At 39.8% G+C, this 13512-nt stretch overlaps 1 protein-coding gene across 1 annotated transcript in view; it reads left to right on the top strand.

Annotated features, from left to right (window-relative positions):
- The window catches only part of LOC139478776 (acetylcholinesterase-like), a 96874-nt gene that overhangs the window by 78954 nt on the left and 4408 nt on the right, over positions 1-13512 (top strand). Inside the window, exons 5-10 of the mRNA XM_071261395.1 lie at positions 58-260; positions 5866-6010; positions 6648-6755; positions 8577-8650; positions 10418-10538; positions 12718-12853. Of these exons, the coding sequence (XP_071117496.1) occupies positions 58-260; positions 5866-6010; positions 6648-6755; positions 8577-8650; positions 10418-10538; positions 12718-12853 (787 nt within the window). The remainder of the gene's footprint in view (positions 1-57; positions 261-5865; positions 6011-6647; positions 6756-8576; positions 8651-10417; positions 10539-12717; positions 12854-13512) is intronic.

The raw sequence follows: 13512 nt of genomic DNA, 5'->3' as shown, positions 1-13512 counted from the left end.
ATGTGTCATATTTACGTAATATCTCCCGTCACCAGTTTTTCATTTGACTTCTTTCAGGTCTGTTTCAAGGAGTAATTCAGCAAAGTGGCTCCCCGTTTGCCCACTGGGCGTTGACGAGGCACAGGAGAGGACCCGACTTTTACTTTAAGTACTTTTCAGCTGCATTAGGGTGTGCAGCGAACAGCACGAAATTAATCAAAAAGTGCCTCAAAAGCCTACCGTCCGAACAGATAGAGAGGATGATATATGAGAAGATTGAGGCGAGTACATATATGTTCATATTCTTTTATTTGCATCAGACAATAAACATTTATTACCGGCGTTTTCGCGTTTTTAACATTACGGGATAGGTTTTTGTTAAATCTTGGTATTTTCCACACAACGATATTTATCTATTTGAATCTTATCATCAGTTCGGTTTAAGGAGAATGTTTGTATTTTGGGCACAATATATCATAGCCGATTTTCCATTCCAATGCTTGTGATGACGAAATGAGGGTCGACATCAGATTGAAATTAAGTTTTTCAGTTTGGAAAATCTGCCTTACAGAACAAATTGTTTAATCAATAAAAAAAATTCTAACAAGATTCACTGACAGTTTATAGCATAACAGGAATAGAGTGACATTTTCTTTACGTTGTGAGAACGGTGTTACTTACGACATGACGCATGAACGATTGTTTAATACAAATTGAATGCTTGGTGAATTGAATTGGTCGTGATGCTGACCACCTTTTGATATCAGTCTTACCCTTCTAGGCAAACTACCAAAGGTATCCACGGTGATAGACCTGAATAAAATGAAACTTTGTTGTTGAAATAATTGGTTTATGATATTACAAAAAGAAGAGAAATAATATAGTATGAAGATTTCGGATGAAATAGGTCCGTACAACAGGGCTTATTGGATTGAAATAATGCATGTCACACGCTGGTATCAGTGCTTATCGCACTGGTGGGTGTGGGGGGTGGGTGTGGGTGTGGGTGTGGGTGTGGGTGTGGGTGTGGGGTATGTCTTATCATGTTTTCAGTCACTGATTTGGCCCAACCACGATTATTTACAGACCGACGCGAATAGTTGCAATATTACTATGGCGTTAAACAACATTCACTCACTGCTATATCAATGATACACTTTCCCACAGCTGAAATGAATCGATGCGCTTAAGTATTTATTATAAACCCTGTCCACACTAAAGACAGACACGTTTCAAATGTGTCACATAATCTGTGGGGTTTGTTTTATTCACAATCACGCCGCCGGGAACAATCAATGGCGGGAGATTTGCACCAAACTTTACTCAGTATAGAATGTCGGCCTGGGCTAGCATACTGACACATATTTCTCATTCGTCAATAGTCGACTGCAGGCCCAATTCTACTTTTGTGTTCTACAGCATTGATCTAATGATTTTGTCGTTTATACCGTTTAAGTGCGGCAGTTTTCATCTCAGCTTAAAAGATTTAAAGAACTACCGTACTCGAGCACTCAAATCGCACCGATGTGGATGTGGAATGTAAAAAATGGCACTCTGTTCATTATTTTACCATTCATCCGTTCCAGGATTAATACTATTCGTTCACTCTGCATTATTTCAATCTTTTATTCTTTCCATCATTTAATCATATTTCGATCACTGATAATTCATTTATATAAGCATATACACTATGCAATGTATTTATCAATATTTGTTTTAGTCAATCGTTCAACTATCCCTTTTCTGTATTTCCCTGATCAGCGTCATTTATCATGTAACACACTCACTCATTGTGGTTTTAACACTGATTTTGTAACGACGGCCAAACCGTGTGCTTGTCGTGAAAGAGACCTGGGTTCGATTGCCAACGCTTGAAATACACGAATCCCATTCTCTTCCGTCGTCTCAAGCACTGTAAACTATTTCTTTACTATCATCTATCAGAACAGGGCATTCGGTTAGCCAAATGGTAAAGCGTCGGTTTATCGTGACGAAGGATCGGATTCGATTTCCAACATGGATGTAATGTATGATGCCACTGATTTATGAGTATGTTGGAATAGTTCTAAAAGTCACCACATCTTACCCTCTCACTCCAGACCACCTAGTACCACAGCCATTATTAAAGTAACTGGGTACAATGTGTGAAGCCCATTTCTGGTGTCCCCCGCCCTGATATTGCTGGAATATTGCTAAAAGCGGCGTAAAACCATACCCACTCACTATTAAAGTAACATTGTAATATAGAGTCTCTATTTTGGATCCCACAATGTCAAGGAAGTTTGCATTGTCTGTCTCAGGGTGCCGGGAGTCTTTCCAAGCTGTGACTGACCATACTCTTACCTAGCTCACTTGGCACACTGCCCCAAATAAAGGCCTCACAGATTGATCAACAGCTCATCGTAACCCGACGGACATTTTCAAGATGGGGAGACGATAAAACACGATAGGCTTCGATAGATTTTAGATTAGGTACTGGCGTTCTAATTTTTCTTGAACCATGAATGTCGATTTTCGGGTTTCGGGACAGAATGGACTTTGCAGTAACGATTTGTGAAGTAAATGTACAGTTTATGATCAAAGCTCTTTAAAAAGTTTTAATTACTTTTATTGCTTAGGCTATGTTCTATTAAGACAATAGATTTACATCCGGATACTTCTTGAAAACCACTTTGATAAGATTAGCAACGTTTACTGTGAAGTATCAAATTTACGTTTTGACACATTGTGTTGGGACTCAAGATAACGTTATGCATCTTATTTCACTGCAACATAAATGACATAGCGTCTTGACAACTGAGGAAATCATATCCCATATGCTTCATGTCAGCTGACGGCATATTCTCTCTCTGGATAGGTTTACGTCAGGGTTTGCCACTGTTTGTTATCTCCGACATTTACGTCAGAATTGCTAGATCTAATGCTTCCATTACTGACATTATACCTTTCACGACCAACCAGATAGGTCCGCCATTGTGATGTATGATCCAATGCACTGCGGGTCTCTCGTCGAGCGCTGTTCCCCTCTGCAGGGGACTTAACTCGTTTTTCACATATATACAGATTGATTATATGCATGTAGAAATATACATTCACACCTGCGGCTATTATGATGTGTTGGCAAGGCAACCAACAAGATAGTTGGAATTTATTTGCAAGATCAACCGTGATAAAGTCCGAGGAAGGTGGTTCGGTTGTGAGTTATCTCCCTTGATTTACTCTGGTATCCGGCGAACATTCTTATGAGATTGCATCTAGTTTCCCCCCTCCACTGTACATCCCTCACAGGGATGTGAAAAAAAGGTTCCATGGGTCTTTGTACCTGGGCATCTGATGGACAATGTCGGGCGTGGATGGTTCTAAACTGAGACGTTTTATCAAATATCAGAGAACCGGCGTGACGTTCCCGGTCACATGGTACCGTGGTAAAATACTTCGAGATATAATCTCAATCGTACTCATACATAGTCCCGTGCTCGTGGGTTTCACCGAAGTGATAAACGTCTGAGACCTGCATCACTTCGGGCTTCCCTCCCACATCAAGCTGACACGCCGCGATATAACTGGAATACTGTTAAAAGCGGCGTTAAACCCAACTCAGTCACTCACTCATACATAGTCGGTTATCGGTTCATCCGATCGCTGGGATATTGTTATAAGTTGTCATCCATATGATTTAGTTTGAGATGAATACTCTGCATGTGAGAACTCACTTGTAAACCTACAATTTAAATTCTTAAACAAAACAACAACGATAATAATACTACTAATAATTATTATTATTGATACTACTACTACTACTACTACTACTACTACTACTACTACTACTACTACTACTACTACTACAACTGCTACTACTACTACTACTACTACTACTACTACTACTACTAATAATAATAATAGTGTGGTCAGCAGCCCTGCAGAATCCTTCGCTTGGATAAACTCCGCTGGCCTGAAAAGTGAAACAAGGCTTTCTGTTTGCTGCTCAAGACCAGTCACTCGAAACCGTCAATTTGTGATTTTGCATCAAAATGTAAATATGAAATGTAGATTATGTAATGAATTTAATGAGTCTGTCCAACACATTGTCAGTGGATGCTCAGCGTTGGCACAAACACAGTATCTGGTGGAGTGGCTCGATCATTTTATTACCGTCTTCACCATGCTTGTGGTTTTGACACAGAGGTCCATCCATGGTACGACCCGGAATATGTAAAAGGGGTCATGGAAAATGATAAATACAAAATTCTTTGGAACAGGCCCGTATACAGCCTCAGGCGTATCCACGCCAACAAACCTGAACTTGTCCTTTTTGATAAATCCAATGAAATCGTTTATATTATTGAACTTTTGACACCAATGCGATTGACAAGATTCAGGAAAAACATGGCAAATATGCAAACCTCGTTTTCGAAATGTCACGGTTGCATCCCAAGTACCACGTTGTCCGACTCCCCATTGTTCTCCTTGCCTTAGCTTTTGGGTACCCGGGTTTGCTACCAGGAATACAGCCCTTCTGACAATCTGGGTAATGCAGAAGGCTGCAGTGTTGGGGAGTCTTCACTTTCTCCGAAAAGTTCTGGGTGAGTTTGACCAGGCAGCTCTTCTTGTTAGAAGTCCCATTCGCTCTCTGGGCTGAGTGTAGAGTGGGCAAGCGCCCTGAGCTGATGATGAGCCTAACCAGCCTGACTGTGCCAGGATAATCCAAACCCTCTTTGCTGTGTTTTTTAAAATTTAATCTGTAAATAATAATAATAATAATAATAATAATAATAATAATAATAATAATAATATCCCCGGGGATTATTCAGATACAATACTCCAGATAATACGAAGTCAGTTCGAACGAAAGGAATATGGGCGCAAGGCTAGCCTGGTGGTTAAAGCGTTCGCTCGTCACGCCGAAGACCCGGGTTCGATTCCCCACATGGGTGAATCCCATTTCTGTTGTCCTCCGCCGTGATATTGTTGGAATATTGCTAAAAGCGGTGTAAAACCATACTCACTCGCTCACTGGAACGAAAGGTGTGATATGAGGTGGTCAGGTGTTCAGTAGGTGGTGGATAATGACATAACGATTTTGCAGGCGCCATGAGCGGCTGTATTATGAATTCTGAATTTTGTGCACTACTATAAGATCAATACGTTACACAAGCTGTGAGTTTGCCATTTCATCAACATTAAACCATTTACAGATACCATAAACGAACTGGATTAATATTATGGTAGTGTGTAATTGTATCCTATCAGTAATGTCCATTATGAGGAATGCACGGGTGGTCTAATCGTCCACGGCACTGAAATTAGTCTTGCAGAGCTGCGTCCCTGAGTAGTGCAAGCATCTGTGCTTGGTGAAAGTGAATCGCACATTCGCCGTGAATATGATGAGCCTTGGTTTGTCAGCACTCGTAGCTCGTCGATTTTACCAATTTATCGTGGTAAAATATAAACATCTACAGCTGGTCTCAATTGGATTGTCCTCCATATACTTGATGCGCAATAATCAATTCTCAACACTACACAATATACACAGACTGCATGGACTATCTATGGAAGTCATAATACTTTATTGCTAGGTTCCTCATAGGTGCCAAATAATGTAGACGTCCACTCAAAATTAACGTAAAAACATACGTCACCAGTCACCAGTCTTCTGTCGATGGTCTGAAATGTATAGGCCAATTATCACACGTCACTATCGAACTAAACTATTCCGTAACCCTCGCAGCCGTGATTATTGTTGACGATAATCATTTCATTATATCTAATCGTTATATTCTACATAACACTCCATATTTTACAGTCCGTTTATCTGCAATTTCTTCTTATTGCGATTAACTATGTTTTACTATTGTTCAATAATCAATATATTTTCTTGTGTTGTAGATGCCCCTGTCTCTTGTCCCCCCATTCCGGCCAGTGGTCGATGGTTACTTCCTGCCGGACACGCCAGAAAGACTAGCGGTCAAGGGTCCAGTGAACGCTAAGTACTTCCTGACGGGCGCCACTCAGGATGAGGGGGTTATTGCGGGTAGGTCTCCAGCAGGATACTGCATTGAACCCTGTAGTGCTTATAGAATATTTAGTAGTGCGAAAACATTAGTTATGAAAGGAAGCCTCTGGAGGTAACGGTAAAACTTAAAACTAAAACAATGTATTTGAAAAAAATCATCTGCTAAAGAAGGAGGTCATTTAAAGACTTTCAGGCCTTTTATAAACATCGAGTTGTTGAAGTTTTGAAAATGTTTCGGAGACAAGGTTTTGATTTACATATGATATTGTCCCACATAATGCACATATTTGCATTTCATTCAGAATAATTTGAAGAAATTGCCACCAATGACCTTGATAATATGTTTAGTTTCACCGTCACGTTATAATGAATGAGATATAGCATGCGACTTATTGACGATACCATTGTATACAGACACATTTCAAATGTACAACAACTGGTCAATGCTGTCACGGCAGGTAGAAAGTAGTATTCAGACGTAAGGGATATAATTTTGTGTGTGTATATTAAGTGCGTAAAATAACCCAAAAAAAGCCCGGTGAAAACAAAGCTCTAAACTGGTAGTTCGCTACAAGAAGATTGGTATTGATCTTCATGTGTAATGAATCACCTTTGTTTTCATTAATAAATGCTAAACAAATGATCTGTGTTACAGCAATACCTTTCGTAAAGGAGCACGGAACGGGAAAACATGGCTCTCAAAAGTTATTGGCAGTGATGAACTGCTTCCGGGGTGATCTACCTGAAGTAGAAGGAATTGTGGGTATGTAAATCAGCTCTTCTTTGCATGTATTCAAAGTCGAATTAGCCTACCACTAATTTCTTTAAAATTCGCCGTGAAGTGTATCTATGAGCAGCATTAAGCGTCTGTTGGTAATTTCTTGAAATATGACATTACACAGAAGAAACCGCGAAGGCCTTCACACACTTGGATTATATAGTGCAAGGTCTTTGTATCTATGTCTCTCTCTAATAGACATTGTGAGCTTTGATGAGACAGACTAGCTTATGTTCGAAGGTAATCCAATCCACTATTAAAACGTTCCTAGCTTTGACGTAATGCGAATGACCTTGTGGAAGTAATAACCAGAGTATCCACACATAATCCAGACTAAAGAGATTTGATTTTAACCTAAAGGAATATATTGAAACGTTACAAGTATATACATTTCGTCTGTAGCGGAGACATATCCAAACTTTAAAGTCATTAGTATGAAGTTCAAAACGTTCACCGTTAATAAATACGGCGTAAGACTATAACCCTGTCACCACCCTGTCACCTGAGGCCTCTAGCCTTCAGATCTCTTCCTCTCGCCACCATTGATCCTACAGATCGATACCTCTTCAGTGGCATCGATTACCATCTAGAAATCAACCAAGATTCAATCTTAAATGGGTCTTGATCTACCAGGAGCTTAAGATTGTCTATCTGTTAAAGGTCACGAACGTGACAAAGCCGGAAGTCTATGTCGTCAACAAAGACGACGTAAACAGTAGTTATTGTAGAAAGATTACGCAAAAGGAAGACCACGGGGGTTCTGGGTTTTCGGAATGGGGGAATGCGCATTATATCATGGTAAGGGCCAATAGCCGAAGTCAAATTCCAGTGAAGCATATAATTCTGAATTATATTTTCTTTAAGAGACTTGGCGTGGGGTCCTTATTTTCCCATTTTCAACGAGAAATAATTATAGATAATCTGTTAAATGTCAAGGTAATAGAAAAAGGTTGGTTTTATTGGTTATTGATTTAGGTTACGTTATGATAAAGGGAACAGAGTTCATCAGGTGTAGCCAGAAGTTTTATAATGGAAGATAACGTGGTGTAAATACACGTATGTGATTGACACCGACTTAAAAAGTAGGTTACACAGATATGTAAATGTAGGTAATAGTGATTTTCTCCATATCTCTTTCATAACTAACTTCATTTGATTCACTTCAGTTTGGGCTTGTACGTGTTGGCTTGATTATCTGTTTACTGGATAGGTCTGTAACGATTCAGCGTCTGTAATGATTCAGCGTTGGGCCCCGATACAATCTCTCGTCCAGATATCATGCATTGATACGAAACGATAGTGTATGTACGGTGAATACATGTTTATGATATGGAATGAAGTTCCTGATGGAATCCTGGTGTGCTCTCAAGTCTTCATTAGTTTAATTAACAACAGTTTACTGTATTTAGACGCTTATGATGAGTAAATATGAATGTACCTCTACGATTTAATATCGATGTATCTATTGCATCGCTACAAAATATATAGCTACAGCCTTTTAGTCCTTGCTAAGACTATTGCTTGATTTCTTCTCAATTTGATACTGATTTATAAACATATGTTCATGATATAGTCGGAATCGTACGATGGAATTTGCTTTTAGCAGATATTTCTTTGGATTGTGGAAATTGTTTTTATCGCTTTTATTTTCACACACGTGATCTTGCAATTTGAATTTGTTTGTATTTGGAATAATACAAAAACACAATTTGATATAAACGATGTTCTTGCAAGTTTGAATTTGTTTGTATTTGGCATTCTATAACCACTCGTCTAGAAAGTATATTTTTGACGTTTGATTACCAGATTCCGTTATGGAGCACTATACACAGTGGCCGTTTGACAGAGGGGAAGAATACATCAGACAGAGATTCTCAGAGGTATGTGCAATGGCACGGATTGACCATCATATCTTACGTGGTCATGCAGTCAACTCACCGTCACATCTGTCACAACTCATGTTATCGATCTCTTACCCCTCGGAGAACCAGTATTCTGACATCAAAGATGAAGTAGTTATCATACGTCTTGCACGTGAATATTGATTATAAGTCAGTCCATATCATGTGTGTCTCATCACACTGGCTTTGATCAGAGCATGCGCATCGGGATTGGATTTCTCACTTTCCCGTAACGGCCTTGTCATTCGGAATGACGCGATCATAATCTTGACTTACTCAAAATTAGGATATTGAATGTGGAGTTGAGAAAATTTCGCTAAGGAAATGTCGGTAAATGGTGAATAATATGATTATGTTTTAGGGCCAATGACTGTTTTATGCGAGTGGAACCATAAAATGTAATTCCAGCATTGGTAATATGTATAATAACGACCATCAATATCTCAATGGACCTAGATTATATTTACGTTGGACATACATGATCTTTATAAAGGATCCACAATTACTTTCGTCCACAAATAGAAGTGAAACATGGAACGAAAATAACCACATATTTAGGGTAGCTGTGCTTTACAGCGATCTTCTATCTAAATATGCTTTGGCAGCCATCTACCTCCGGCGATGTTAAATTGATGCTATACTTAATGTATGGGAATGAGCAGAGTTGTCGTAAGTATCTGGACCTGAATCTCTGTGTTATGAAACACCTCAGACTTCCATTGATAAAGTCCATGTGTAGGGAGGGGTAAGGATACGGCTTCATATCATCGTGCCAATGCATCGATTAAAAGCTTATGAGTAAGTGAATGGGCTTCTCGGTAGTTGTAATAACACTTTTACAGCTATAACGATACACGCCTGCACCTAACAAACTTGTGATCGATAACGTGAACAACGATCAACTCTGCAGGGCACTATGAAACATAATTAGTAAGTTCAGTGATGTGAGTACGTCTTTACTAGTGGTCATCCAGACTTGCAGACTCCTCTAAGGAAAGTATTAATTGACAACAAAATAACAGTTATAACAATTAAATTTAGAATTATAAATAAAAATTAATTGCAAAATTGTCATCAACGAATTTCGATCCTATGAAGACCTATTTGCATATCTGTCAAGCTACAATAAGCGGAATGTTTTGTTTGTTTATTGTATATTGCCTCTCACGATCAGCATATTTTGAAGGGGACCTACTGTAACACAGAATCTCCACGGAGCAACAACTGGAATAAAATGAGTTTTTCCTTCAATACAGCCTTGGAGCAAGGCTGGAGGTCACCTATCCCAGCACTACACAAATAACATGGGGGGAAGTATGGGGGTCATTTTTGCAACATTGTCCCCGTGGGTGTATTCTGTTTAAGAGACTCACAATAACTCGGATAAGGATGACATTATCATACATCGTATTATGAACCTCACCGTTTGTCTTGCTGTATTAGGGGTGGTATGTAGCATAGTGGTGAAAGCCTTGCCTCGTTTCTACGAAGACCCGGTTCGACTCCCAACATGGGTTAAACACGTGAAGTGTGTCTCCCTACCGTGATAGGGATGGAACACAGTTGAAATCCATCCTACTGCCGTTCGGCTCAATCACGATACATAACTCCTTTGAGTACTCAATAAAAAAAATGATCATTTTCGAGAAAAGATGATCTCTGACTGATGCTGATATGGACCGTAAAGTATGCCGTTTTGAGAAAAAATGATTTATTGAAAATATAAATTCTGTTTTTTTCCTCCAGATTGTTGGCGACTATTTCATCGTGGCCCCCATACACAAAGCAGCTAGCGTCCTCTCCCGACACAACCTTACAGTCTTCGTCTACAACTACGAGTACAAATCCGTCTTCGACAAATGGCAAGGTACAGACCCACACAGAACAACTGGGCGTTGTCCATGTGCACCCTGCATGATAGAAATATATTAATAGCCACTACCGTTAAATCTCCCACATGATCACCTGATACGTGAAAGGCTTAAATTGAAACCATTACTAATTCTATATCCAGCACATGTATGTCAGTCATGTCCAAGTTTTAAACTGTTTTGAGGTACGTTGAAAACACTCTGTGTATATTTATGCAAATACAAGATCAGGGACATATGGCATCTCGTTAACGCAAATAGGCCGCTGGGTAAAAAAATCCGTCTTTTGTTAGGGTTGCCTTGGGGTTAAGCCATGGCGTTCTTGTAGGTTTAGTCTCGTTGGAAATGATCTTGAAACAATTACAACAAGGGGGTTAGGGGTCATATGCTGTATTCAGTAAGTAGGTAGTCATGTGAGATATGGCATCACTCTCTATTATAAGCACACATCCACATTTTCTGGTATGAGTGAAGATCCACGTCTTCTGAAGTAAGCGTAGATCCATACTTTGTGGTATAACCGTAGATCCTTATCTTGTGGTATAAGCGTAGATTCACGCCTTCTGGTATAAGCTTGGATGCATACCTTCTGGTATAAGCAATTAGCATAGATCCACACCTTCTGATATAATCATAGATCCACTCGTTCGTGGTATAAGCGCATCTTCCCGAGGCAAGAGAGTTAACTGACTTTAAAAGTCCAGTTTCCACCCTTGCCGAACTAGGCTGGAATTCCTGGGCTCGATCGTAGCGCCAACAGTGGCTATAACGAGTTATGTCCTTTCTATGCCTCTCCTAAGGACCAATCAGATTCAACCTCTCGTATCACTTGCATTTGTTTAAAAAAAACCCGGTGGCGCCCAATCAAGACGATCTGATCGATAATCAAGATCTATATTGTGATAAAACGAGTCTTACATCGCGAAGTGCGTCAAATCACGTGAGCACCTTGATTAAAAACATGAAAAGATTTAGAAAATATCTGTTGACAACGAGTTAGCGGTGCGCATGCTTTGCAAATCCTGCAGTCGACAGAAATCTGCATGACACTCTACGAACCGGATTTCGATTTCGGTGCACTATTTTGATTGGACTATGCATAGACTCGTTAGTCCAGCCAAAATGTAACTCCATAATACCAGCCTAGTTCGGCAAGGGTGGAAACTGGACTTTTATAGTCATTTAACTCACTTGCCTCGGGAAGACGTATAAGCGTTGATCCTCGCCTTCTGATATAAGCATAGCCCCACATGTTCGTGGTATAAGCGTTGATCCTCACCTTCTAATATAAGCATAGATCCACTCATCCGTGGTATAAGCGTTGATCCTCACCTTCTGATATAATCATAGATCCACTCGTTCGTGGTATTAGCGTTGATCCTCACCTTCTGATATAAGCATAGCCCCACATGTTCGTGGTATAAGCGTTGATCCTCACCTTTTATTATAAGCATAGAGCCACTCGTTCGTGGTATAAACATAGATCCACACCTTCTGATATAAGCATAGCCCCACTCGTTCGTGGTATAAGCATAGATCCACACCTTCGGATATAAGCTAAGATCCATTCGTTCGTGATATAAGCAAAGACCCACACCTTCTGATATAAGCATAGCCCCACTCGTTCGTGGTACAAGCATAGATCCACACCTTCTGATATAAGCATAGTTCCACTCGTTCGTGGTATAAGCGTAGATCCACTCGTTCTTGGTACAAGTATAGATCCACTCGTTCGTGGCATCAGCATAGATCCACACCTTCTGATCATATCATAGGTCAACATTTCGGGGTATAAGAAATAGCCCCACTGCTGTGTATAAGCGGGTATATGAGCATCGATTTACACCTGGTATAAGCATGTATTTACACTTTCTGTGTATAAGCGTAGACCCACAAGCTTTGATCGATTCCTTTGCTGACAATTATTATGATGGGTATGTCTTATTACATAATGATTAATAATCTGACATACTAACATGTAAACTGTTTATGATATTACCATACCGCTTTTGTTTTGTTTTGCCTTATTCATATGGTTGGTTTAAGATGCATATAATTGTTTTGTAATTTTTCGTTTTGTGATTATGCTTTGTTTGTTTTGTTGCCATTTTATGACCCTTTTTGAGTTTCACGTTTTCTTAATCTCCAATATTGTCATAGCTGCATATTCAACAGGTGTCATCCATGGCGCTGAGCTGTTCTACCTGTCAGGATACCCCCTCGTTAAGCACCCGAACTTCCGGTATGATGAGTCCGACAAGACAATGGCAAGGATGCTCCTCATGTTCTGGGCGAACTTCGTCAAAAATGGGTGAGATGATTAAATCAACTCTTAGTGATCAAACCGTACTGTTCCATCTGTAAGATGACTCTGTCTCTGCATACCTCTTGCATATATACTTGCCTCCTTTACCGAGATTCGTTGATCGTGGGTTCTCAACGACTGTAAGCGTTAGTCTGTAAACATCATACACCTGCTCAGTGGTAGCAGCAAAGCAATCGACGAGCCTCATTAATTCGGGGTTCTCAACAGGGTGAAACACGATCTCTAGGGGTCTCTGCATTTTGTGTAATTTATACTTTTGTGAGTTCACATTTTATACTCACTGGACATTAGATGGAATCCTTGCGCTTTTTGTAAAGAACACTATGTAGGAAGTGTGATGTCATAATGGCTACTGAGACTAATTTGTACTGGCGTCCCCCGCCGTAAAACCATACTCACTTACTCACTCACTTGTACTGGCGGTGCTAATTTGTATGTCATCGTAAGAGACGACGTATATCAAATAGTCATTGGTTTGTCTTGTCCGAGAACGAGTACTCTTCTATTACAATACTGATGCACATACAAACAGCGTTAGCGTTAGGTCTCGCACTATATGCTTTTGAGATCACACATTCACATTCACAAGCTCTGACGTCAGTCCAAACAATGAACAAATTTAGAATTACACCCGGAGAAACATA

The sequence above is a fragment of the Haliotis cracherodii genome, unplaced genomic scaffold, assembly GCF_022045235.1.
Source record: "Haliotis cracherodii isolate W230 unplaced genomic scaffold, xgHalCrac1.p SCAF_4, whole genome shotgun sequence".
Taxonomy (NCBI): domain Eukaryota; kingdom Metazoa; phylum Mollusca; class Gastropoda; order Lepetellida; family Haliotidae; genus Haliotis; species Haliotis cracherodii.
This window is presented reverse-complemented; position numbering and strand designations above follow the sequence as displayed.